Below are 21,237 nucleotides of genomic sequence, written 5' to 3' on the forward strand. Positions count from 1 at the left end.
TGACACCATGCCATGCTCTGGGCCAGGGGTTTCAGAAACCGTCCAACCCTGGGGAAGCTGGTTGCTGGGTCAGAGTCCTCCTGCACTGAGACTGCCATGCTCTGAGGACACCCAAGCTACTCGTGCGTGGATGCCACGTGAAGAGAGCCCCAGATGTTCCAGCCATCTCAGCCCACGCACCAGCCAATTGGGTGAAGGAGCTACCCTGGACATGGCAACCCCAGCAGATGTAATGTGCAGGAGACCCAAGAAACCCAGCTGTTTTCATTTCCTAGGGCTGCCATGATAAATTACTATGAAGTTACAAATGCAATGGCTTCAAACAACAGAAATGTATTATTCTCTCGACTTCTGGATACTAGAAACAAAAAAAATCAAGGTGTTGGCAGAGCCATGCTTATTCTAAAGTCTCTGGAGAAGAATCTTTCCGGGCCTCTTCCTAGCTTCTGAGGGTTGCCGACAGTCCCCGGCTGTCCTTGGCTTGTGGCTGCATCACTCCAGTCCTTGCCTCTGTTGTCACGTGAACTTCTTTCCTGTGAATATGGCTGTGTGTCTCCAAATCTCTCTGTCCTTATAAGGATACCAGTCATTGGATTTAGGGGCCCACCCTAACGCAGTTTGACCTCATCTTAACTTATCACATCTACAAAGATCCTATTTCCTTATAAGGTCACATTCATGGAAACTGGGGGTTAGGATTTCAGCATATTTTGGGGGGACACAATTCAACCCACACCACCAGCCAACAGCCAGCACCAAGGTTTCAGATATGAATCAGCCCATCCATCTCCAACTGTTCAAGCCAGCCCATTTTGGCCCCAGTCCATTGTGGAGCAGATACGCACTGATCTCACTATGCCTTGCTCAAATTCCCAACCCACAGAAACATAAAATAAAGAGGTTGTGGTTTTACATAGCTGAGTTTTGGAGTATTTTGTTATGCTGCAATGGTTGGCTGAAACAGTCACTTGTTTGTTTGTCTGTTTTTTTGCTAACTCTCCCCGCTAGAACCTCCATAAAAGGCAAGCCCTTCTATTTGCTCATTACTGTATTCTCAGTACCTAGATTAGCGCCCAGGACATGGCAGGTGATGAAGAAAGGAGGGAGGGAAGGAAGGAAAGACTACATCTTCTGTGGTACCTTACAACAAAACCTGGGCTAGGGCTATATCTCCCATGATGCCCTAAGGCAGAGATGAGGCTAAGATGACATTTTTCTAAGATGCTTCATAATTAAAATTGAGGCTAGTTTCACCTTTCCCGTGATGCCCTACAGCAGAAATTGTGTTACTGAATTAGATGGGAGGCCCCCCATCGTGGGGCCCTAACGGAACCAAGGCCCCGCCTCCCACCCAACCTCAACCCCGTCCTTCAGGATGTTCTTTCACGCTCAGGTTCTGCCAATAACGAAATTGAGTTTGGTGCCAGCAAGACAGGTTTTTATTCAATGGCCCAAGAATGGAGAAGGGAAGCTCTGATTACAACCGGGGACAAGCTTTTTATAGAAAAAGCTGAAAAAGGTGATTGGGGATGGGGGTCTTTTGTCATCCTGATTCATGGAAATGGGTGGTTGGTTTCCCAGAATGCAGTTCATGCCTTTTTCTTTCCTTGTTCGGCCCTTGAGTGTCTGGGTGGGAATTGGGTTGAACTAATATGGCCCGGTGGGCAGAGATCTTATTATTACAATGAGATGGTAATGAGCTGTAGAGCAACCTTTATCCCAGCTTTGAAGTTCAGTCAGCTTATGCCGATGTCTTATGGTTAAGGCTCTCTTGTTCCTGTCTTGTAAACACAGCTAGAAAATACAGATACAGTCAGGTTTTTTGCAAGTTTGCCCAGAGTGAGGTTTTTATTAGAAATGGGAGGGGTGGGGGGTGGCTTCCTTACCTCCTTGCCTAAGATAGGTGTACATGTTTTATAGAGAGAGTTTAAGTGTGGGTTAGGAACCCTCGGATTGCTCCCCTGGGTGACAAGTGGAGGCTAGGATTGCATCCATCATGATACCCCACAGCAGAGATTGGAGGCTAAGGAATACATTTCCCGTGATGCCTTACAGCAGAAATTGAAGCTAGGGCTGCACTTCCCAGGAGACCCTATGGCAGAGATTGGAGGCTAAGACTGCATCTCCTATGATGCCCTACTGTGGGGATCAAAGGATGGAAATACATGTCCCATGGTGCAGACACTGAGGCTAGAGATACATTTCTCAGAATGTTCTACACCAGACCTTGTGATCAGGACCTCATAGTTAATGGCTCCCAAGTTTTTGTTCAGGGATCTCTGTTGCAAGAAATAAAATCTGTTTAAGCTGACTCAAGCAAAAACGACAGCTTTATTGGAAGTTTAGATCCAAGCAAGAGCTAGGTCTCTGGGCTGCACCAGGGACAAGAAACAGAATTGAAAAGCTGTGTGAAATCAATGTTGTCTCTGTTTTGCAAAATCTCTCTGTCCCTCTGTGTCACTCTCTCTCCTACCCTGGGTGTGTGGTTTCCCTCATGGGCTGGGCTTTCACTTTATTTTTGTCTCTTCACAGACTACCTTCTGCTTCAAGCATAGTAGCTAAATATGCCCTTGAAATGTCAAGAACTACTTTTGTCTGGTTCTAAAATTTTAACGGACAGACTCTTCTCTGGTGAGGTCCAGTTTGGGTAAGGGCTCTGCCTACGACCTCCGCTACTATGGCCAGGGAAGTTTACATCAAAGTCACCACATACAGTTGTTCAGGTTGTAAACAGGCATCCACTGGTCAGGCAATTCTCATGGTAAACAACCCACTTGGCCAGAGCTGAGAAAACAACCTCTGTGAGAGAGATCCTATCACAAGGATGGGGGAGCAATCAAAAAAGAAAACTACCGCTTACAGTGTTTTAATCTGCAAGCAGGGCTGCCTCCATGTATTCTATGTGAATCACAGGCAATATGGTAGGCAGGGCTGTATTTAAGAGGACACCCAACTCAAAATGGTTGAAACAAAGAGGAAATTGATTATCTCACAGAACAAGAGCTCAGGAGTTAGGGCAGTTCCTGGGTTGACTTATTCAATGTTTCCATTATGTCCTGAAGGATCCATTCAAGCTTATCTACCTCATGGCCTTAAGATGGCCACTGCAGTTCCAGACATCACACCCACATTCAGAAGCAATAACAAAGGGCCATCTCTTCTTGGGTGTCCTTTTTAAAACAAAGAAAGCTTATCCCAAAACTTCCAGGCTGACTCGCCCTCCCCACATTGTATTCGCCTGATTTGTTTCATACCCCCATGCCTATAGCATTCACAGAAAGGGGCATGGACCCACAATATTTGGCAAAGTATATTCAGACCCTACTCCTAGGGCTTCCTGCACATCATCTGGCTATTAAAGAAAGGCTGATGCCTGAACAAAATCAGGATTCTCTTAGGAAGCAACAAAGGAGGAGGGAATGTGTATTAGGAAAAAACAGCCACCCAGTCTTCCTCCTGTATAGGGAACAACTCAGTTCTTCCCTACTATGTCTTTCTCCTGTGTGTCTGTCTCCTTTATTCTCACACTACTACCACACTCACAACACTTCTGGTCACCAAATGTGGGGGTGGCGTTCCCCCACACCAAACAATTCTCTGTGACACCTTCTGGTCAATTCTGACACTACCTACCTGGAAATAGCGTCGGATCCCACAGATTAAGGACTCAGTCCCACAGTCCCCACTTCAGATGACAATTGAAAGTCCAGTTGTGCTCCTGGCCAATCGGCTACAAATCAGAAGTTCCCATGACCCCCTCTTCAGGTTTGATTAACCTGCTAGAGGGGCTCACAGGACTCAGGAAAACAATTACTTACCTTTACCAGTTTATTATAAGAGGATACGATAAAGGATACAGAAGAACATCCAGATGGAAAAGATGAATAGGGCAAGGTATGTGTCAGCGGGCACACAGCTTCCATGCCCTCTCTGGGCATGTCATTCTCCCAGCACCTGCATGTGTTCACCAAACTAGAAGCTCCCCGAACCCCATACTATTGGGATTTTTATGGAGGCTTTATCACGTAGGCATCATGGATCATTAACTCCATTTTCAAGAAAATGGGGATCAGGGCTGAAAAGTCCATGCTTGTAATCATAGTTTGGTCTTTTTGGTGACCAGCCCTTATCCAGGAGCCCCCCAAATGTCACCTATTAGAACAAGAGACACTCTTATCACCCAAGAAATTACAAGGATTTCAGGATCCCTGTGTGGGGAACTGGGGTCAAAGACTAAATATTAGAACAAAAGATTCTCCTGGTGTTCTTATCACTTAGGTACCTACGAGGGTTTCAGGAGCTCCGTGCCAGGAACCAGGGGCAGAGACCAATATATATTTTAATTATCTTGCAGAATAATGCTGAGAAAACAACTAACAGACTCTGAACCATCCCTAGACCACAAAAACTCAAGAATAGTCAACCCACGGCGTGCAACCCCTCCCCCCAGAATAGCAGGCACAGCAGTTGTCTCCCCAATGTCTATTTCTGTTTGAGAAATCTAATTTCACCTCTGACCTGGTGGTAGGGGCAGCCTGTGCCTCATATCTAATTTAACCAGCTTAATCTCATCCCCTGGTCATTGATATTGGTTCAGTGATAAGCAGGTGGCATCATCTGGACCAATGAGACACAATGGAAGGTTTTTGGGGGGACTTCTAAGGAAAACTATTTCCTCACTCTGCTGAGGGAGCTTCTTCAAGTCTCTCCTCTGCTCAGTCTCCCACAGTCTGACTCTCTCAGTCTGTCTTTTTCTCTCTCTACCCCTCTCCAAATGTGAGGGAAAAGTGTGGCCCCAGAGGTATTTGCCAGCCATCCTGCAACATGAAGGGACTACTTACCCTTAGGACAGACCATTTTGAAGCCAGTCATACCCAAGACTTTTTTTTAAAATAAATTAATTTTATTATTTTTATTTTATTCATTTAATTTTTTTGGCTGCGTTGTCTTTGTTGCTGTACGCGGGCTTTTCTCTGGTTGCGGTGAGCGGGGGCTACTCTTCGTTGTGGTGCGCGGGTTTTTCATTGTGGTGGCTTCTCTTGTTGCGGAGCACGGGCTCTAGGTGCGTGGGCTTCAGTAGTTGTGGCACGTGGACTCAGTAGTTATGGCTCATGGGCTCTGGAGCGCAGGCTCAGTAGTTGTGGTGCACGGGCTTAGTTGCTCCGTGGCATGTGGGATCTTCCCGGACCAGGGCTCGAACCCGTGTCCCCTGCATTGGCAGGCGGATTCCCAACCACTGAGCCACCAGGGAAGGCCCCCAAGACTTTTTTATATGTGAAACAATCCTCTTTTTCTTAACCGAGTTGGGTTGGATTTTCTGTCACTGGCATGAAAACCCTGATGGATAAAGTACCCTGGAGTAGGATAAGGACAGGACCACGTCAGGTGGAAGAAAAGGTGGGACCAAAAAAGACAGATGAGAACCAAACCAACATCCCACAGGGTGCCCTGCAGCTGCAGCAGGAGACATTGGTTAAAGCCTCGAGCAGGGGACCTATAGGTTCTTGGGAGGAAAGATAACCCTTAGCTAACCCCTAACCCAGTATCCCAAATCCAGGTTGGACACCTCTTTCCCACTTATCTTAACACAGAGAATGTGAGCCCTGGGAAGACTAGAGATTATCCATCACGACACCTCTTTCCCCAGTTTACAGAAAGGTAAACTGAGAATTGAAAAGGAAAGGAATCAGTTGGAGCTGTGGCCCTGGGGACATAGAGGTTGTTGGGAGCTTGGGTCCCAAGGACAGAAGGGATGCTGGGAGCCACGGTCCTGGGGATACAGAGGTTGACAGGAGCTTGGGTCCTGAGAACTCGGCACTGAAGACAGAAGAGGTGCCGGGAGCTGGAGTCTGTTGGAGGACCTGGATGTAGGATGTTTTGGTAGTGATGGAGATAAAGAGCAAGGATTTTCATAGTTGGCATATCCCAGTTTCCCTGATTGTCAAACGGTGGTAGGAGAGGTTGAGGTCTCCTACCTTCCATGGTTTCTCACTCTTCCTGGGTCCTAAGGGTGATAATCCTGCACCAGGTCTACAAGGTCCCACAGAAGTGGGCTCAGGGAGACTCAACCTCCCAGGAGTGAGAAGGGACTCAAGTCTGGAGAGGTGAGTCAGCACCAACAATGGAAGAGAAGCGGGGAGAACACATAGAGAGACAGGGACACAAAGAGAGACTGGGGCTGGAAAAGCAGAGAAACAGGGTGGGGAAGCTAGACGCTAGGGCCTGGGAGGGGTCCACCGGAGCCTCTCCCTCTGGGGAATGATGCAGAAACACGGAGTTTCTGGTGAGGACAGGAGGGAGGGTGAGACCTGACCCCAGCCCAGCCTAGCCCTGCCCTGGGAGATCCTGGACCTGCCCAGACAACAAGCTGCTGCCTTCCTCTCAAAGTGGCTCAGCTCACAGGCTGTCACATGACACTTTCACCCTCACACTCACCTGTCCACAGAATACCTCTCACAGTCACCTTTCCCATAGCCCACTCCCGTTCCCTCCGCGCTCACAGCTTCACCTACACTCCCCCTCTGGAATACGTGCACGCCCCCGCCTTCACCTCCACCCACCTGTCCACGGAGCACCTCCACCTGCCCACTGAACACCTCTCACGCTCACCTTTCCCACCAAACTCCCCCTCCCTGGACACTCAGCCTCACACACATCCTCACTCAACACTCTCCCCTCCACACACACCCGCACCGTGGCGCACCCTTCCAACAGCACCCTCACCTTGCACGTGACACACTCCCCCTCACACACCCCCTGCACGCGCTCCCCTCTTCTCCATCACCCACCCCCTCTGCCGTCACCCAGCCCCCGCACTCTCTGGCCGAGAGTCGTGCTCGCACACGCCGCCTGCACGCCCCCGCCCGCGGACCCCCAGCTCTCCGGCGCCTCCCCTCAGTCCGGCTCCCCCAACCCTCTCGCGGCGCCCTCTCCCCCATTGTCTGGGGCCTCCTCGCGTCCCCCTGCCTCTCCCTGCGCCGGCCCCGCCCCGGCCTCGGCGCCCCGCCCCCCGGGCGGGCAGGGGGCGGGGCGCGGGGCGCGGGGGCGGGGCGGGGCGGGCAGCGCGGGAGGTGCAGGTGCCGGCCGGGAGCGAGCGGCGGCGGCGGCGGCGGCGGCGGCGGCACCATGGGCCGGGCCCGGCGCTTCCAGTGGCCGCTGCTGCTGCTGTGGGCGGCCGCGGCGGGGCCAGGTAGGGTCAGGGGCCGGGGCGGGGGGCGCGCCGCAGTGACAGCCCGGCGGCCGCGGGGCCGCAGAGGCGGAACAATGCGCGCGGGGCCGGGCCGGGCCCCCTCCCCGGGACAAAGCGCAGCGCGGGCCGGGAGCCGCGAGCCGGGAGCCGCGAGCGGGGGAGGGGGCGCGGGCCCCGGCCGTCGTGCCGCAGCCCCCCCCAACCCCGCACAGGCCCCGATCCCGGCGGGACAAAGGGCCCGAGACCCCCAGTCCAACCCCAAGCCAGCCTTCTCGGGGCCGGCCCCGCTGTCCTTCTGTCCGGTCTCTGGGTCCCCCTGTCCGCCTGTCTCTGAGTCCCTCAGTCTCTCTCCTTGTCCCCCTACCCTTGTCCTCTGTCCCTCAGTCTCCAAGACTGTCCCTCTCTGTCCCCCTTTCTCCTTGCCTCCCTGTCCCCCAGCTCTCTATCCTGTCTTTGTCCCCTACATCTGTCCCTTGGTCTCTGTCCCTTTTTACTGGGTCACTCTGCCTGCCCCCCATCATCCTCTCGACTCCCTTCTCTGTCCCCCTGTATTTTTGCCCTCCCTCTCTGCCCCCGTTCTCCTTCTCTGTCCCTGTCTTACTGTCACCTCTGGTTCTCTGTCCCCCATGTGTCCCATTCCCTTGTCTCTCTGTCCCCTTTCTGTCATTCCTGTTTCTCTAGCCCTCTCTATCACCTGTCTCCCTCATTCCCCACTCTCTCCCCTCTCTCTGTCCCACTGTCTCCCTGTTCCCTGTCTCTCCGCCTCTCCTTTCTACCCTTACATCCTCCACCCTGGGCTCCCCCATTGCCATCCTTCGTTTCTCCATCTCTCTATCCCTCTGTGCCCCTGAAGAGGAATTGAGTCAGGGAGGGCATCCTGAAGGGCCCTGGAGGGAAAATGTGTATGGGGAACCTTGGCATGTGGACACACACGTGGATTCAGCAAATGCCTTCCAAACGCTGCCCCTCCCCACCCGTTCACACACCCAGGCCACGACCTACAGAGAAGCCCCCTCCAGGACCTCCAGGGAGGCCTCCACATACCCTTATCACGCACAGTGAAAAGCTGGAGACCTCCAAGATAGGGTGACCCTGAGATCCAGGACAAGGTCAGGAAATGTCAGCCCCACACTCATGCTCTCACACTGTGTGTGCCTGGTACCTGCCACAGGTCACCCCGTCCCCGGTGGGGGAAGCCACTCCTGGGGGGAATGGATGACTGGGAGGTGGCTGAGCAGAAGTGGGAGGGCCGTATGTCCTGTAGAAATTTGGGAGCTGTGACCAGATGGCACAGGGGTGGGGGCCTGCCTGGGTTTAAATCCTGGCTCTTGCCATTTGCCAGGGTAGCCAATGACAAGCACCCTCCTCTCTCGGGGCCTCAGTTTCCCTTTCTGTAAAGTGGGGATGTTGAACTCGGTGACCTGAAAGGAAAGGAACTGCAGCTTGGACCCCTGAAGAGGTTTCTGGCAAGTTGGGTGCAGTGACACCTTCCCCACTCGAGTCTGAGGCAGAGCCTCCCTCTCCTCTCCTCGGGGCAAGGTGACGGGCACAGTGGACCTGTCACCCTCCACCTTGCTTTCTTTTATAGTCTTCTGCCATCGCTTCAAAACTTTCACCATTACCTCCTTTCTTTGTGGCAGACATGCCACAATTTCCCAGATGAGCACTTTGGTACCTTAGTTACATCTCCATCCAATTTTGTTTTTCTTTCTTTCTTTGTTAGGCACTAAAACCCAGGCTCATAGACTCCTAGAACCAACGAATCCAGTAAACAAAGAACTTGAGGGTATTTTAGAACCGTTGACATCTTTAGGCTTCCAGAATCCCAAAGTCTTTAGAATCTTGACACCTTTAAAGTTCTAGATCTTTGCTGGCATTAGCATTCTAGCCTCCTGATATCTTCACAATTCTGAAACCTTGACCTCTTGGAGATCCTGAATCTTGACACCTCTGACATCTAGAATCTTGACGGCTTAGAATCGTGGGAATTTGGATTCTCAGAATCAGAGTGTAGCCTAAGATGACCACCTTCCCAGTTCGAGCATCCTTTCTCCAGCACTTCTGGGAGGTAGCTCTACAGGCTTGTCCCTTGTTTGGTTTTGAAGTCACTGCTTCCTGGTACACTAATCCCTTCTATAAACTTTCTCTAAATAAAATGGTGTGGGACTTAACAAGTTGGGAGAGAGCTAGGTGTCATGGGAAGCACTGTGGAGCCAGGCCTCTCTGATGTAATTCTGGGTCAGCCCCTGCCCTTTCCCGCTCTGAGCCTCACTTCCCCTTCTGTAAAGCATGGAGTAGGCAGCTGGAGTACCTGATCTCAGAGGACCCTTCATGCTTTCCTTTTCTCTGGTTATCTCTGAATGGCTTTGGCCTCCAGATTGTAGGAGTTGTCCCTGGTCCCCACGTTTCCCTCTTCGTCACTCCGCTTCCCCTCTCACCTTGCCCAGCCAGCAGGAGTAGGGATGGAAGATGGGGTTCATTTACACCCTTTCAAAACAGTATTCTCTGTTTCCTGGCTCCCTCATCTACCAAGAATACCAGCAGAGGCTGGTGAGATGTATGCCAAGAGAAAGAAGGGGTCCAGGGTGGGTGGGCAAGAGGAAGCGAGAGAGAGATGGGTTGCCTGCCCAGAGATGCCCACAGGCAGAAACAGGGACCCCCAGGCCAGGAACTGGATGGCACAGAAAGGAGCGGAGGAAACAGATCTCCAGATCCAAAGAGAAGATAAAGAAGCTATGAAGAGTTGGGGGGCTTTGTGGAGGGAGAGTCTGTTGATCCCGAGTGTTTCCCTCCCAAGTGACTCAGCCCTCCCTCCTCCTAAAGTCCTGCCCAGCCACTCTGAAAACAGGCTTCTGTCACTGATCCTCACCCACCCATGAGCCGAATGCCGGAGTCCCCGTCCCCGGAGCGGGGGTCAGGTTCTGCGATGGATTCCAAGACCTTAGACGCAGCAGGGCTGGGGCCTGGGGTGGGTTAATGTCGTGTGAGCCTGGCCTGTCCCCGTCTTGGGGAACACAAAGGCAGCTTTCTCTCTCTGGGTGGGGTGGGGGCAGGGGGGGGCCGGGAGACCGTTGGACGCGCCAGCACCCATTGGCCTGTGGCACCAGGACACAAGCACCCACTGGTTCCTGCCTGTGCAGACCCCGGGCCCATAGGTCCTCTGGGAACGGGGCACCAAGGCTCCTCAGCCGGCACCCAGTGGGGCAAGAGGGCGGCTGCAGAGCCCGGGCTCCTCTGGAAGGGGGCAAATAGAGGGCGCTGGGGGTGGAGGAGAGGACAGTAGGTGCTCAGTGCAGGCTCACCCCCTTCCTGAAGCAGGAATTCTTCCCCTGACCCCACACCCAGGGGGAACCTCCGGAGGACTCCCCTACCCCCTGGCTGGGCTTGAGGCCCGGAATCCAGGGAGCTCTAAGCATCCCAGGAACGTGGGGACCACAGGGGGAACTTTGTGTGTGAGCTGCTGACTCACCCCTACGCCCCCACCTGATGCTTGCTTCGCAGACAGGAGGAGGACGAGCGGGCTGCGGAGCCGGGCTGTGGTTCTGGGGGTTGAGGACTGTGGAGCTGGAGTCAGAAGTTCCCAGGAGGGAGCTGGGGGCCTGGACTCTGGGTCTGAGGGAGGAGGGGCCGGGGGTCTGGACTCTGGGTCTGAGCGGGGAGGGGCCGGGGGCCTGGATCCTGGGTCTGAGGAGGGAGGGGCCGGGGGTCTGGATCCTGGGTCTGACGGGGGAGGGGCCGGGGGCCTGGATCCTGAGTCTGAGGGGGGAGGGGCTGGGGGCCTGGATCCTGGGTCTGAGCGGGGAGGGGCTGGGGGCCTGGACTCTGGGTCTGAGGGGAGAGGGGCCGGGGGCCTGGACTCTGGGTCTGAGGGAGGAGGGCCTGGGGTCTTAGACTCCTGGATCTGAGGGAGGAATGGAGCTTAAACTCCTGGGTCCAGAGGGAGAAGGGGGCTGGGGTCCCAGACTCCTAGGTCTTGATGGAGGGTGGGGTGGGTACAGACTCTTGAGTCCTGAGAGAGAAAGGCGCTGGGGGTCCCAGTCCAGGTTTCTGAGGGAGGAGGGGCTGGGACCCTGATGCCTAGGTCCTGCGAATACAGGCGCCTTCACAAGGCTGAGTTGGGGAAGAATTGATGCTTTGTGCGAGGATGTTCGGACTCCGCCATTGATGGGGGGCTGAGGGGGGGTTCGGTCAGGATGCAGGGATGTACCATCTCCCTAGGGGAGGATGTGGGGGAAGGAGGCATGATGCCACAAGCCCCCTGGGGAGAGGATATGGAGGTGGTAGCTGTGACCTTCCCGGAACTGTGACCTTGAGACTCCCTTGGGTATTTGCTGACTCAGGACCCAGGAAGTACTCCCCCCACCCGGCTTAGTCTCCGTGGAAACATCCACCAGCTGTGTAGTCTGGACCCCAGACTCCTGGGTCCTGAAGGAGGAGGGGGTTGGAGGCCCAGAATCCTGGATTTGAGGAGGGAGAAGGCTGAGGGCTTGGGACTTCTGGATTTGAGGGAAGAAGATGCTGAGGACCCCGATTCCTGATCCTGATGGAGGAGGGCACTAGAAACCAGGACTCGTGGATCCTGGGAGAGGAGGCAGCTGGGGGGGCTGGATTTCCAGGTCTAAAGGAGAAGAGTGCTGGATTCTGGGTCTCTACATATCACCTGTTCAGCCACTCTTCCCCGAACCCTCCCCAGTCCCTTTTTCCAGGCACCATCCCCATGACGACTCCAGGCTGTCAACACAGTTTAAAGGGCCAGTGCCCCAGTCCCCAAGCTCAGCCCCTCTCTAACCAGAAAGTCCTGCCTCACCACCCCCCAACCCCGAAACAAAAGCTCCTAGGACATTAATATTCCAGGCACAGACACTGTTGGTTACTGACTCCTCAGGAGGGGGAGGGAATAAGACAAAAGCCCCCCACCCTCACCCCATGTGCACCCTCAAGCAGAGAGCAGGGGATACATTTGGGGGGGCAGACCCAGAGGTCCTGAGGGCTCCCAAGAGATGTTGAGTTTCTGCCACTGACTTGCCTGGGACCCCTGAGCCTCGTTTTCCACATCTATAAAATGGGGGGCTAGCATTGGGCTAGTCCTGAGGTCCAGGATCCACGGATAGGCTTCAAGATGGTTTTTTTTTTAAAGTGCCAGAGTGTGCAGGCAGGCCAGTTTTCAGGTGGATGGGCCAGTTTTCAGGTGGATGGGCATGTTTCCGGAGGTTATAATAACAGCAGCTTTGCACAGAGGGCTCCCTGAGCCTCAGGTCCTGGGCTAATCCTTGTGAATCAGGCATTGGCATCATCCCCACTTTACAGACAGGGCATCTGAGGCTCAGAAAGGTTAAGCCAGTTGTCCCAGGTCACACAGATGGCAAGTGGTCCAGCTGGGATCCACCCAGGCGTTTAAGATGAGAATAATGTGATGTCAGAAAGTTGTTGTGAGGATGAAATGAGATCCTGCCTGACTCGTGCGATTCCTGCATCAGCCTCCCCAGAGACATCCCCATGCATGTGCCTCCCCAGGCACACTTCCAGGCACTAGGGTGCAGCAGTAAACCCAAGGGATTACATCCCTGCCTTCATGGGGTGTATATTCGAGCGATGAGGGACAAACAGACAACAAACAAGTATGCAAATTAATAAAATAATTTCACTGAAATTTCCATAGAGGAAATAAAACAGTTGTGACGAAACAGGAAGTGTTCTGGAGGGGAAGGCACGGGGAATGAGCAAAGGCCTCTCTGATCTGAGGCACAGAGGCCTGAATGAGAACAGGAGGCAGTCCTGGGATGATCAAGGGGGAAGAACATTCCTGGCAGATGGAAGAGCCAGTGCAAAGGCCCTGAGGTGGGAACAAGCTCAGCATGTTTGAGGGACATCAAGGCCAGTGAGCCCAGAGTGAAGTGAGTGGCAGGAGGGTGGTCGGAACTGTGGTCAGAGAAGGGCCACCACCAAACACCTTGAAGACCCAGGGAAGGGGTCTAGATTTTATTCTAAGTGTAATGGACAGCCTTCAGAGTGATGTAAACACTCTGGCTGTGTTGAGACTGGCCTGGGGGGGAGGCAGGTGGGGAAGAAGGGAGACTCATGAATAGCTCTGGAAGGACCAGGTAACAGATGGTGTCCTTGGACTAGGTGATGGTAGGTGAGGTAGCCAAAGGTGAACAGGTTTGGGATATATTTTGGAAATAGAATGGATAGATCTTGCTGATGTTAGAAGTGAGGGAAAGGGTGAAAACTTGGGTGATTTCTAGGTATTTTGGTCTGAGCAACCAGGTTGTGACATTTACCGAGACTGAGAAAACGTGGGAAGGAAAGTATTTGGGGCAAGGATTGGACATGTTAAAATTGATACTCTGGGAAGGACTAGATAAACCCCTAATAGTGGCTTAAATTCACAAAGATGATATTCAAAGGTAAAAGAAGCCAGAAGTAGGCATCCAGGCCTTTTATGGCAGCTCCATATCATCACCAGAGACCCAGGCACCTTCCAGCTCTTGGTTCCAGAATTCTATCACATCCTAATTCCATAAAGGTGACCTGGTGGAAAAAGGACTTATCCCCTTTCTTTAGAAAGTCCTCTCAAAATTATCACATGACACTTCTCCTGATACCCAGTCGGACAAAATTTTATCACATGGCCTCACTTAGCTGCAAAGGAGTCTGGGAAATTTCTCTTTCTGCTGGATATAGGGCAACCGTAAAATACGACCAGGGTTCTTTTTCTAAAGAGAAAGGGAAGAATGGATGCTGGGTAGGAAGCTAGCTGTCTCTGCCTCCTCTCCCCAGAATTAATCTTTTCCGCCCCTCAGCCCCCAAAATCAGATTACCTGTCCCTCTTACAGGGACCGTAACACTTCTGATGGGATTTTACAGTGATCTGTGTCTACCTCCCCATAAATATTGAAGGCCTTGCAGGACAGGGACCTCATGTGACTCATCTCTGGGCACCCAGCCCCTGAAAACCTCCCCGCTGCTCAAATGAATGAATGAGACAATATGTAAGAGACATGAAGCGCTAGTTGTCCAGCATTTAAAGGTAAATAAGCAGATCTGATCATGGCTCTTTCCTGCTTCAGTTTCTCCACTGGCCTTCAGGATAAAAGCTAATCTCCTAGCCTGGCATTTGAGGCCCTTCATAAGCACATCCCACAGCCCCTCACCAATGCTGGACACTTTTCACCCAGAGAACCAGGAATGGATGTGGATGCAGGTTACGGAATCAGAAAGATCTGGAGGCAGACACTGCCTCTGCCACTCTCAGGCTGTGACGTTGGCCAAGTCATTTTCTCTCTCTGGACCAATTTTCTCATCTATAAAATGGGAACTGGGGAAAAAAAAAACTGGGGATTGATAATAATGCCTCCCTTGTTCAGGTATTGTGGTGATTAAATGGAAATTATATAGGTAATGCCCCTAGCACAAAGCCTGGAACAGGAAGTGCCTAATAAACAGAAGCTATTATGGTTATTGTTGTTTTGAAGACGACAGTGACAATGATGATGCTGATGAATCTCAGCTTTGAGCTTTACGCTGTTTCCTTGGCTGGAAACACCCCCTCACTAACCCCTTACCTCGTCCCTCTGTTGGATTAATCAGGGTAAGTTAACTGCTGTAACAACAGCCCTGAAATCTCAATGGCTTAACAAAAAAGTGTATTTCTCACTCATGCTACAGTCCTGTGCAGGCAGGTCACAGGGGGCAGGAAGTCAGGGCCCTGGGCTCCTTCTAGCTTGTGATCCTGTCCTCCTCTGGGTTTTTGGGAGTCCTCTGCATTCAGCCAGTATGAAGGATTGCAAGTGAAATGAGCCAGGCTGGAAGAGGGGTTTCTCTCTTCTGCCTACAGCCCATTGGCCAGAAATCAGTCACATGGCCCCACCTAAGCACAAGGGATCCTAGGAAATGTAGCCTAATAGAGTGTGGTACCAGTTAACTTGAGCGGTGTTAAGAGACCCTCCAAAACATAGTGTCTTTAAACAATTATGCTTTTTGCTCATGACTCTGGGGGTCAGCAATTTGGACTGTATCAGTCGGGTGTTTCTTCTCTTGGTCTCACCTGGAGTCACTCATGTGGCTACAGTCACCTGGTGGTGCCACTGGGGCTGGGTGGTCTGGGATGGCCTCACTCACATGGCTGGCAGTTGGTGCTGGCTTCTGGCTGGTCCTCTCTCTCCATGTGGTCTCTCATCCTCAAGGAAGCTGGTTCGGGCATGTTCGCCTGACAGTGTCAGGGCAGCAAGAGGGCATGCACGGAAGCTGCAAGGTCTCTTGAGACCTAGGTTCCAGAACTCATACAATATCACTTCTAGCAAAGTGATATTGACTTCAAAGAAAGTCACAGGGCCTCCCCAGATTCGCAGGGTCAGAGTGCTTCGTTAATGGGAAGAGCAGCAAAGTCAGCTCACAAAGGGCACATACAGGGATGGGAAGAATATCGTGGCCATCTCTACAGACAAGTTACAACATGTGCTCAGGTGTGAAAGACGGGGTTTGGTGAACACATAGCAGTTTCCCGTACCTGGTGAACTCCTGTGCACTCTTTAAAATGTGGATCCAATGGAGCTTTCTTGTAGAGCCTTCCCTGATCACTCCTCTCCCTGGGTGGTCTTAGTCTCCACTTCCTCTGGGCTCCCAGTGTGCCCTGTGCTACCCCCATTAGAGCATATTCCGCTGGATCTTGACTGCACCTCCTCTAGAGCAGGGGGCAGGTTTTCTCCATCTCCCGAACTCCAGCCTGCAGGAAGTGTTGGGTGTGATGAACTGAATGAGAGGGAAAGGAGAGGGATTGGAGGTTTGGATGGGCGAGGAACAGAGGGAGAGAGCAAAGACTGAACTGCACCCCTCAATGAGTCTCCTATCCTGTCTCTCTGTCTGCTGGTCCAGGGGCAGGCCAGGAAGTACAGACAGAGAATGTAACAGTGGCTGAGGGTGGGGTGGCCGAGATAACCTGCCGTCTGCACCAGTACGATGGATCTATAGTTGTCATTCAGAACCCCGCCCGGCAGACCCTCTTCTTCAATGGTACCCGTGGTGAGTGCTGGGGTCTGGAATCCTGAGTCTTGAAGGAGGAGAGGGCTGGGGCCTGACAGAGGACAGAGCTGAGACTCTGGACTCCAGGGTCTGAGGAAGGAGGGGGCCGGGGGCCTGGACTCCTGGTCCTGTGGGTGGGAGGGCATGAAACGTTCTGGGTACCCAAGGGAGTAACTAGGTGGGCACCTTAGACGCATGCGTATGGTTGGAGAAAAGAGGCAGAGGGCTGCACTCTAAGCTCCTGGAGAAAGGCTGGGACTTCTGAGGTCAGGATGCCCCAAGTTCACTCTTGTCGTTCACTCTCTAGCCCTGAAGGATGAGCGTTTCCAGCTTGAGGAGTTCTCCCCACGCCGGGTACGGATCCGGCTCTCAGATGCGCGCCTGGAGGACGAGGGCGGCTACTTCTGCCAGCTCTACACGGAGGATACCCACCACCAGATTGCCACGCTCACTGTACTGGGTAACGGCCTCCCCCTCCTCAGACCCATCCCTTCTCCTTTCTCCTCTGCTTGTCCCTTATCCTGAGACCTGACCCTGGCTGTTCTTAACCTCCTGGACACCTGGTCCCAGTAAATAAGGCCGGCCTTCCTGACCTCTGGCCTCTGTTTGACCCCTGCCACCTGGGACCCTTGTTCCCTTTGGTCCCTGGAATCCCGCAGACTGGTTACTTTGAGCCCACCTTGGTGCCTCCCTTGACCTCCTCCTTGCCCCCTTCTCCCTGCGGCAGTGGCCCCGGAGAATCCTATAGTGGAGGTCCGGGAACAGGCGGTGGAGGGCGGCGAGGTGGAGCTCAGCTGCCTCGTTCCACGGTCCCGCCCGGCCGCCGTCCTGCGCTGGTACCGGGACCGAAAGGAGCTGAAAGGTACTACCTGGGGTCAGGGATGGGGGTGGGCGGGGGAGGTGCCAGCGAAGGGCGGGACTTACGAAGAGGCGGGGTTCCAGGAGGCATGGCTTGGGAAGGGCTGGTTTATATGTGGGCGGGGCCTGAAGAAGAGTGCACAGGTTTAGAAGACACTAGTCACTCAATATATAGCTATTGAATGAACTGATAGATGAGAGGGCGTGGGGTGAAAGAGGGGTGAGCTTTGGGAAGAGCCACGTGGGGTGGTGGGCCTCTTTCGAGGACGGCGTGGTTTGGAGAAGTAGAGGCGAGGGCTGTGGATAAGGGGCGGAGCTTGGCAAATAGCCTGCTTCGGGATTGGCTTGGGGGTGGGGTGCTCCTTCGGTGGGCGGAGCCATAACCCCCCCGCCCCCGACCTGACAGTGTATGGGCGGGTCTTGGCAGGAGTGAGCAGCAGCCAGGAAAATGGCAAGGTCTGGAGCGTGGCGAGCACAGTGCGGCTTCGTGTGGACCGCAAGGACGACGGCGGTATCGTCATCTGCGAGGCGCAGAACCAGGCGCTGCCCTCCGGACACAGCAAACAGACGCAGTACGTGCTGGATGTGCAGTGTAAGTGCCTGGCGGGCCAGCACCCGGGGGAGGGAGTGTACCAACCCCCGCCGCCTGTCGCCGGGGGAGTTCCTAGTCTGCATGATGACCCGGACAGCCACTCTCTCATCTCACTTCTGCCCACAGACTCCCCCACGGCCCGGATCCATGCCTCCCAAGCCGTGGTGAGGGAGGGAGACACGCTGGTGCTGACCTGTGCTGTGACGGGGAACCCCAGGTGAGCTCTAGGGCCTGAGACTCCAGGGTCCTGAGGAGAATAGGGCTGGGGACCTGGACACCTGTGTCTCAGGAAAGAGGGGACTGGGCTAACAGAGGGGGCTGCGGCCCAGACTTCTGAGTCGTGAGAAAGGAGGGGTCTGGAGCTAGATCGTGAGGAAGGAGGCCGTGGGGTCCCGGACTCCTGGATTCTCAGGGTGGAAGGGGCTGGGGGAAAGGCTGGGATTCCTGAGACCCTGGTGATGGGTGGAAGCTGGGTCCAGGACTGTTGGTTTTCTAGAAAGGAAAGGGCTAATAAGGACCCTCTTATTTGGAGATGCGGCATGTCTGGATTCCTGAGACGTCAGAATCGGGTGCTGGCACCTGCGTCCCTAACTCTCATTATATACCCCCGCCCAGGCCAAACCAGATCCGCTGGAACCGCGGTAATGAGTCTTTGCCAGAGCGGGCCGAGGCAGTCGGGGAGACGCTTACGCTGCCCGGCCTGGTATCCGCGGATAATGGCACCTACACCTGCGAGGCGTCGAACAAGCACGGCCACGCGAGGGCGCTCTATGTGCTCGTGGTCTACGGTGAGGACGCGCGGCGGCAGGCCTGGGGGCAGGGCTCAGGGTAGGGGCGGGGCCTCCCGGGGTGTCCGCACTGTCCTGTGTGGGACTGGGCCTTGGGAACGGGCGGGCTGGACTGGATGGTGTTTGAGGCCCCGGCCTGTACAAAGAATGATTCCAGGGGGTCAAAAGCCCACAGAGTTCTTACAGTTCTGGGGCCAGACTGATCGTCTGGGTTCAGATTCAGTTCTGCAGCGTCCTGTTGCGGGTAACTTCGTGCCTTAGTTTCCTCATCGGTAAAGTGGAAATAAACAACAGCACCTACCTCATAGGGTTGTTGTGAAGACTATATGAGCTAAATATATAAAGCGGTTGGAGGCCCCTAGCACAAAATAAGTGTTATGTGTTTAGCTCCTATAACGGTGGGGCAGGAATTTTGGAGTGGTTGGGCCCTAGCTCAGCATTTTAAATACCTGGAGCGTTTCAGACAAGATGGAGAGGGACTTGGACCTGAAGTCAAAAGAAAAGGGATGTGTTCTTTCTGTTCTCTGGGGGGTGGGGTGGTGCGGGGGGTGAGGAGGCAGGTAGATGTTAGCGAAATGACTCGGGGGCCGGGTCGGGCATTGTACAAACCTACACGCATTCCTTGAGGAAGCGGAGCATTAAGAATGGCACCAAGGGAAGGGGCCACCAGGTGGCAGTGATTTGAGGGGCGTGGCACATAAGGGGGCGCGGTTGGACCTGGCGTGCAGAATGGTTTAAGAGATTGGCAGCGATTGGCCCGGGCTGGGACCGTCCTCTGATGACCTGGGCCTGCCCCCTGTCCCTTTGGCAGACCCTGGTGCGGTGGTAGAGGCTCAGACGTCGGTGCCGTACGCCATTGTGGGCGGCATCCTGGCGCTACTGGTGTTTCTGATCATCTGTGTGCTGGTGGGCATGGTCTGGTGCTCAGTACGGCAGAAGGGTGAGTGGGGGCGGGGTCTCAAATTCAGCGAGGGGTGTGGTTGGTTGTGGCGTTCGGAAGGGGGTGGGGCCTAAAACCCGATTCGAAAGAGGGCGGGCGTAGAGCCGGGAGGGCGAGGAACCTAGATCCAGGATTTGAAACCTGAGGCCCAGATCCCGAAAAGGGGCGGGTCTTTTGGTCCAGGACCCTAAAAGAGGTGAAGGGTTGAAGCTGAATTAAGACCATGCGTTTGAATTTCTAATTGCTGAGTTCGTTGGGAGCGGAGCAAGGGGATACTATCAAGAGAACGGATAAGGGTTGATCTTTCCGTGAACTTTTGGAGTCTTCCTAATTCTGCTTTTACCTCTTCCTCTGCCCCCGTTTTGCTATTCCCTGGACTTGATTCCCTCTCCCTGTATGTTCCGTCTCTCTCTCTTCCTTCGTCTGGTATGTCTTGTCGGCCTCCCTGTCTGACTCTTGGGTCCACACTTATCTGTTGCCTCTGCCCCGGGGTCTGTCACCCCTCAGGCTCCTATCTGACCCATGAGGCCAGTGGCCTGGATGAGCAGGGAGAAGCAAGAGAAGCCTTTCTCAATGGCAGCGATGGACACAAGAGGAAAGAAGAATTCTTCATCTGACCCCACCTCCACCCCAGGCATGGGCCTGGGCTGGGGTCCACCCCACTGCCAGCTGCAAAGACATTTACCAGAGTCTGGGATGGTGGGCTTCTCCCCCCACCACTAACACCTCAGACGCTTGGGCAGGGATGGGGGTGTCGGATGCCTGGGTCTCTGCAAGGGCCAGAAGCAAGGGCCCAGAGGTCTGGGTCCCCCACGGGGGCAAGGGCCAAAGGTCCAGACCCCCAAGTCCAGGGAGGGCGGTAGGGATTGGGTTGGGGGAAGATAACTGGGGGAAGGCCAAGGCCCCTAGGCTGCAGAACCAGGTCTTGTGGGGAGGGGTCAGATTCTGGGAAGGGTGGGGTGGGCAGGGAAGGGGAACAGAGATATCTTTGGGGGTCCCAGACCCCATGCCAGCCATTGGAGGAGTTCCACAGAGCTCTGGGCACCTCTTTGCAAAGCCATGTTTGCACGGTGGGGGTAAGGGTGGGGGGAGGGTGTGGAAACAGGGATTCTGTGTCTTTGTGTCATAACGTTGATGGGGGCGATGAGGGAGACAGCCCCAACCTTTCTCCAGTCCCCGCTTCCCCAGGCTCCTGGGCTCTCCTTCCCTCCACCTCCTTCCCCCACATCTGTCCCTTCCATATTTGTCTCTCTGTCCACCCACTCCTTGGGGGGCCTTCCCCATCTCTCCTCCAGGCCCCCCGGGGAGGGGGAAAGGAGTCTGGGGGGAGGGTGCGTTGCTCTCTATGGTTTTATATATAATATATTAAAAAAAATCAAAAATCTGTATGAAAATATCAGATTGCGCCCCCCTCCCCCCCATTCCTGGCTTTTGCCCCCTTTTTCTTGTTTAAAAAAATAAACACACACACATTTTGTACGGGGCAGGGAGGGGAACGGGGAGGGGGTTTGGCAATCCCACTAACCACCATTAAACTGAGGAGAGAACAAGTGTTTGGGGTGGCTGTGTGTCTGTCCCTCTGCCCAGAGCTGTACCATGTTGGGAGGGGTGCTGAACTGAGGGAGGAGGGAGGGAGGGTGATGGTTGCTGGTGGACGGTGTAGGCCAGGAGAGGGTCCTTACTTCTCCAAGGGCGCCTCCACCCTTCCAAGAAACCTGTTTGTTTTCTGGTCAGTCTTTCAGCCAAAAGTCACCAAGTCTTGTCTCTTCAGTAGCCACTGAGCTACCCCATCCCCACCCAATAGCCTGGACCCTTCCCCTGGCTTACCCCCACCCCTAACATCAATCTC

At 54.0% G+C, this 21,237-nt stretch overlaps 1 protein-coding gene across 1 annotated transcript; it reads left to right on the forward strand.

Annotated features, from left to right (window-relative positions):
• The first annotated feature begins 7,125 nt into the window (after window positions 1-7,125).
• On the forward strand, window positions 7,126-20,269 carry CADM4 (cell adhesion molecule 4). Its single transcript, XM_060084691.1, has 9 exons — window positions 7,126-7,189; window positions 16,064-16,210; window positions 16,518-16,670; window positions 16,938-17,072; window positions 17,496-17,660; window positions 17,787-17,877; window positions 18,276-18,448; window positions 19,260-19,388; window positions 19,896-20,269. The coding sequence occupies exons 1-9, from the start codon at window positions 7,126-7,128 to the stop codon at window positions 20,003-20,005; spliced, it is 1,167 nt and encodes a 388-aa protein (XP_059940674.1). The 3' UTR covers window positions 20,006-20,269.
• The last annotated feature ends 968 nt before the right edge of the window (window positions 20,270-21,237 follow it).

The sequence above is a fragment of the Mesoplodon densirostris genome, chromosome 19 (genome assembly GCF_025265405.1).
Source record: "Mesoplodon densirostris isolate mMesDen1 chromosome 19, mMesDen1 primary haplotype, whole genome shotgun sequence".
NCBI classification, from domain to species: Eukaryota; Metazoa; Chordata; class Mammalia; order Artiodactyla; family Ziphiidae; genus Mesoplodon; species Mesoplodon densirostris.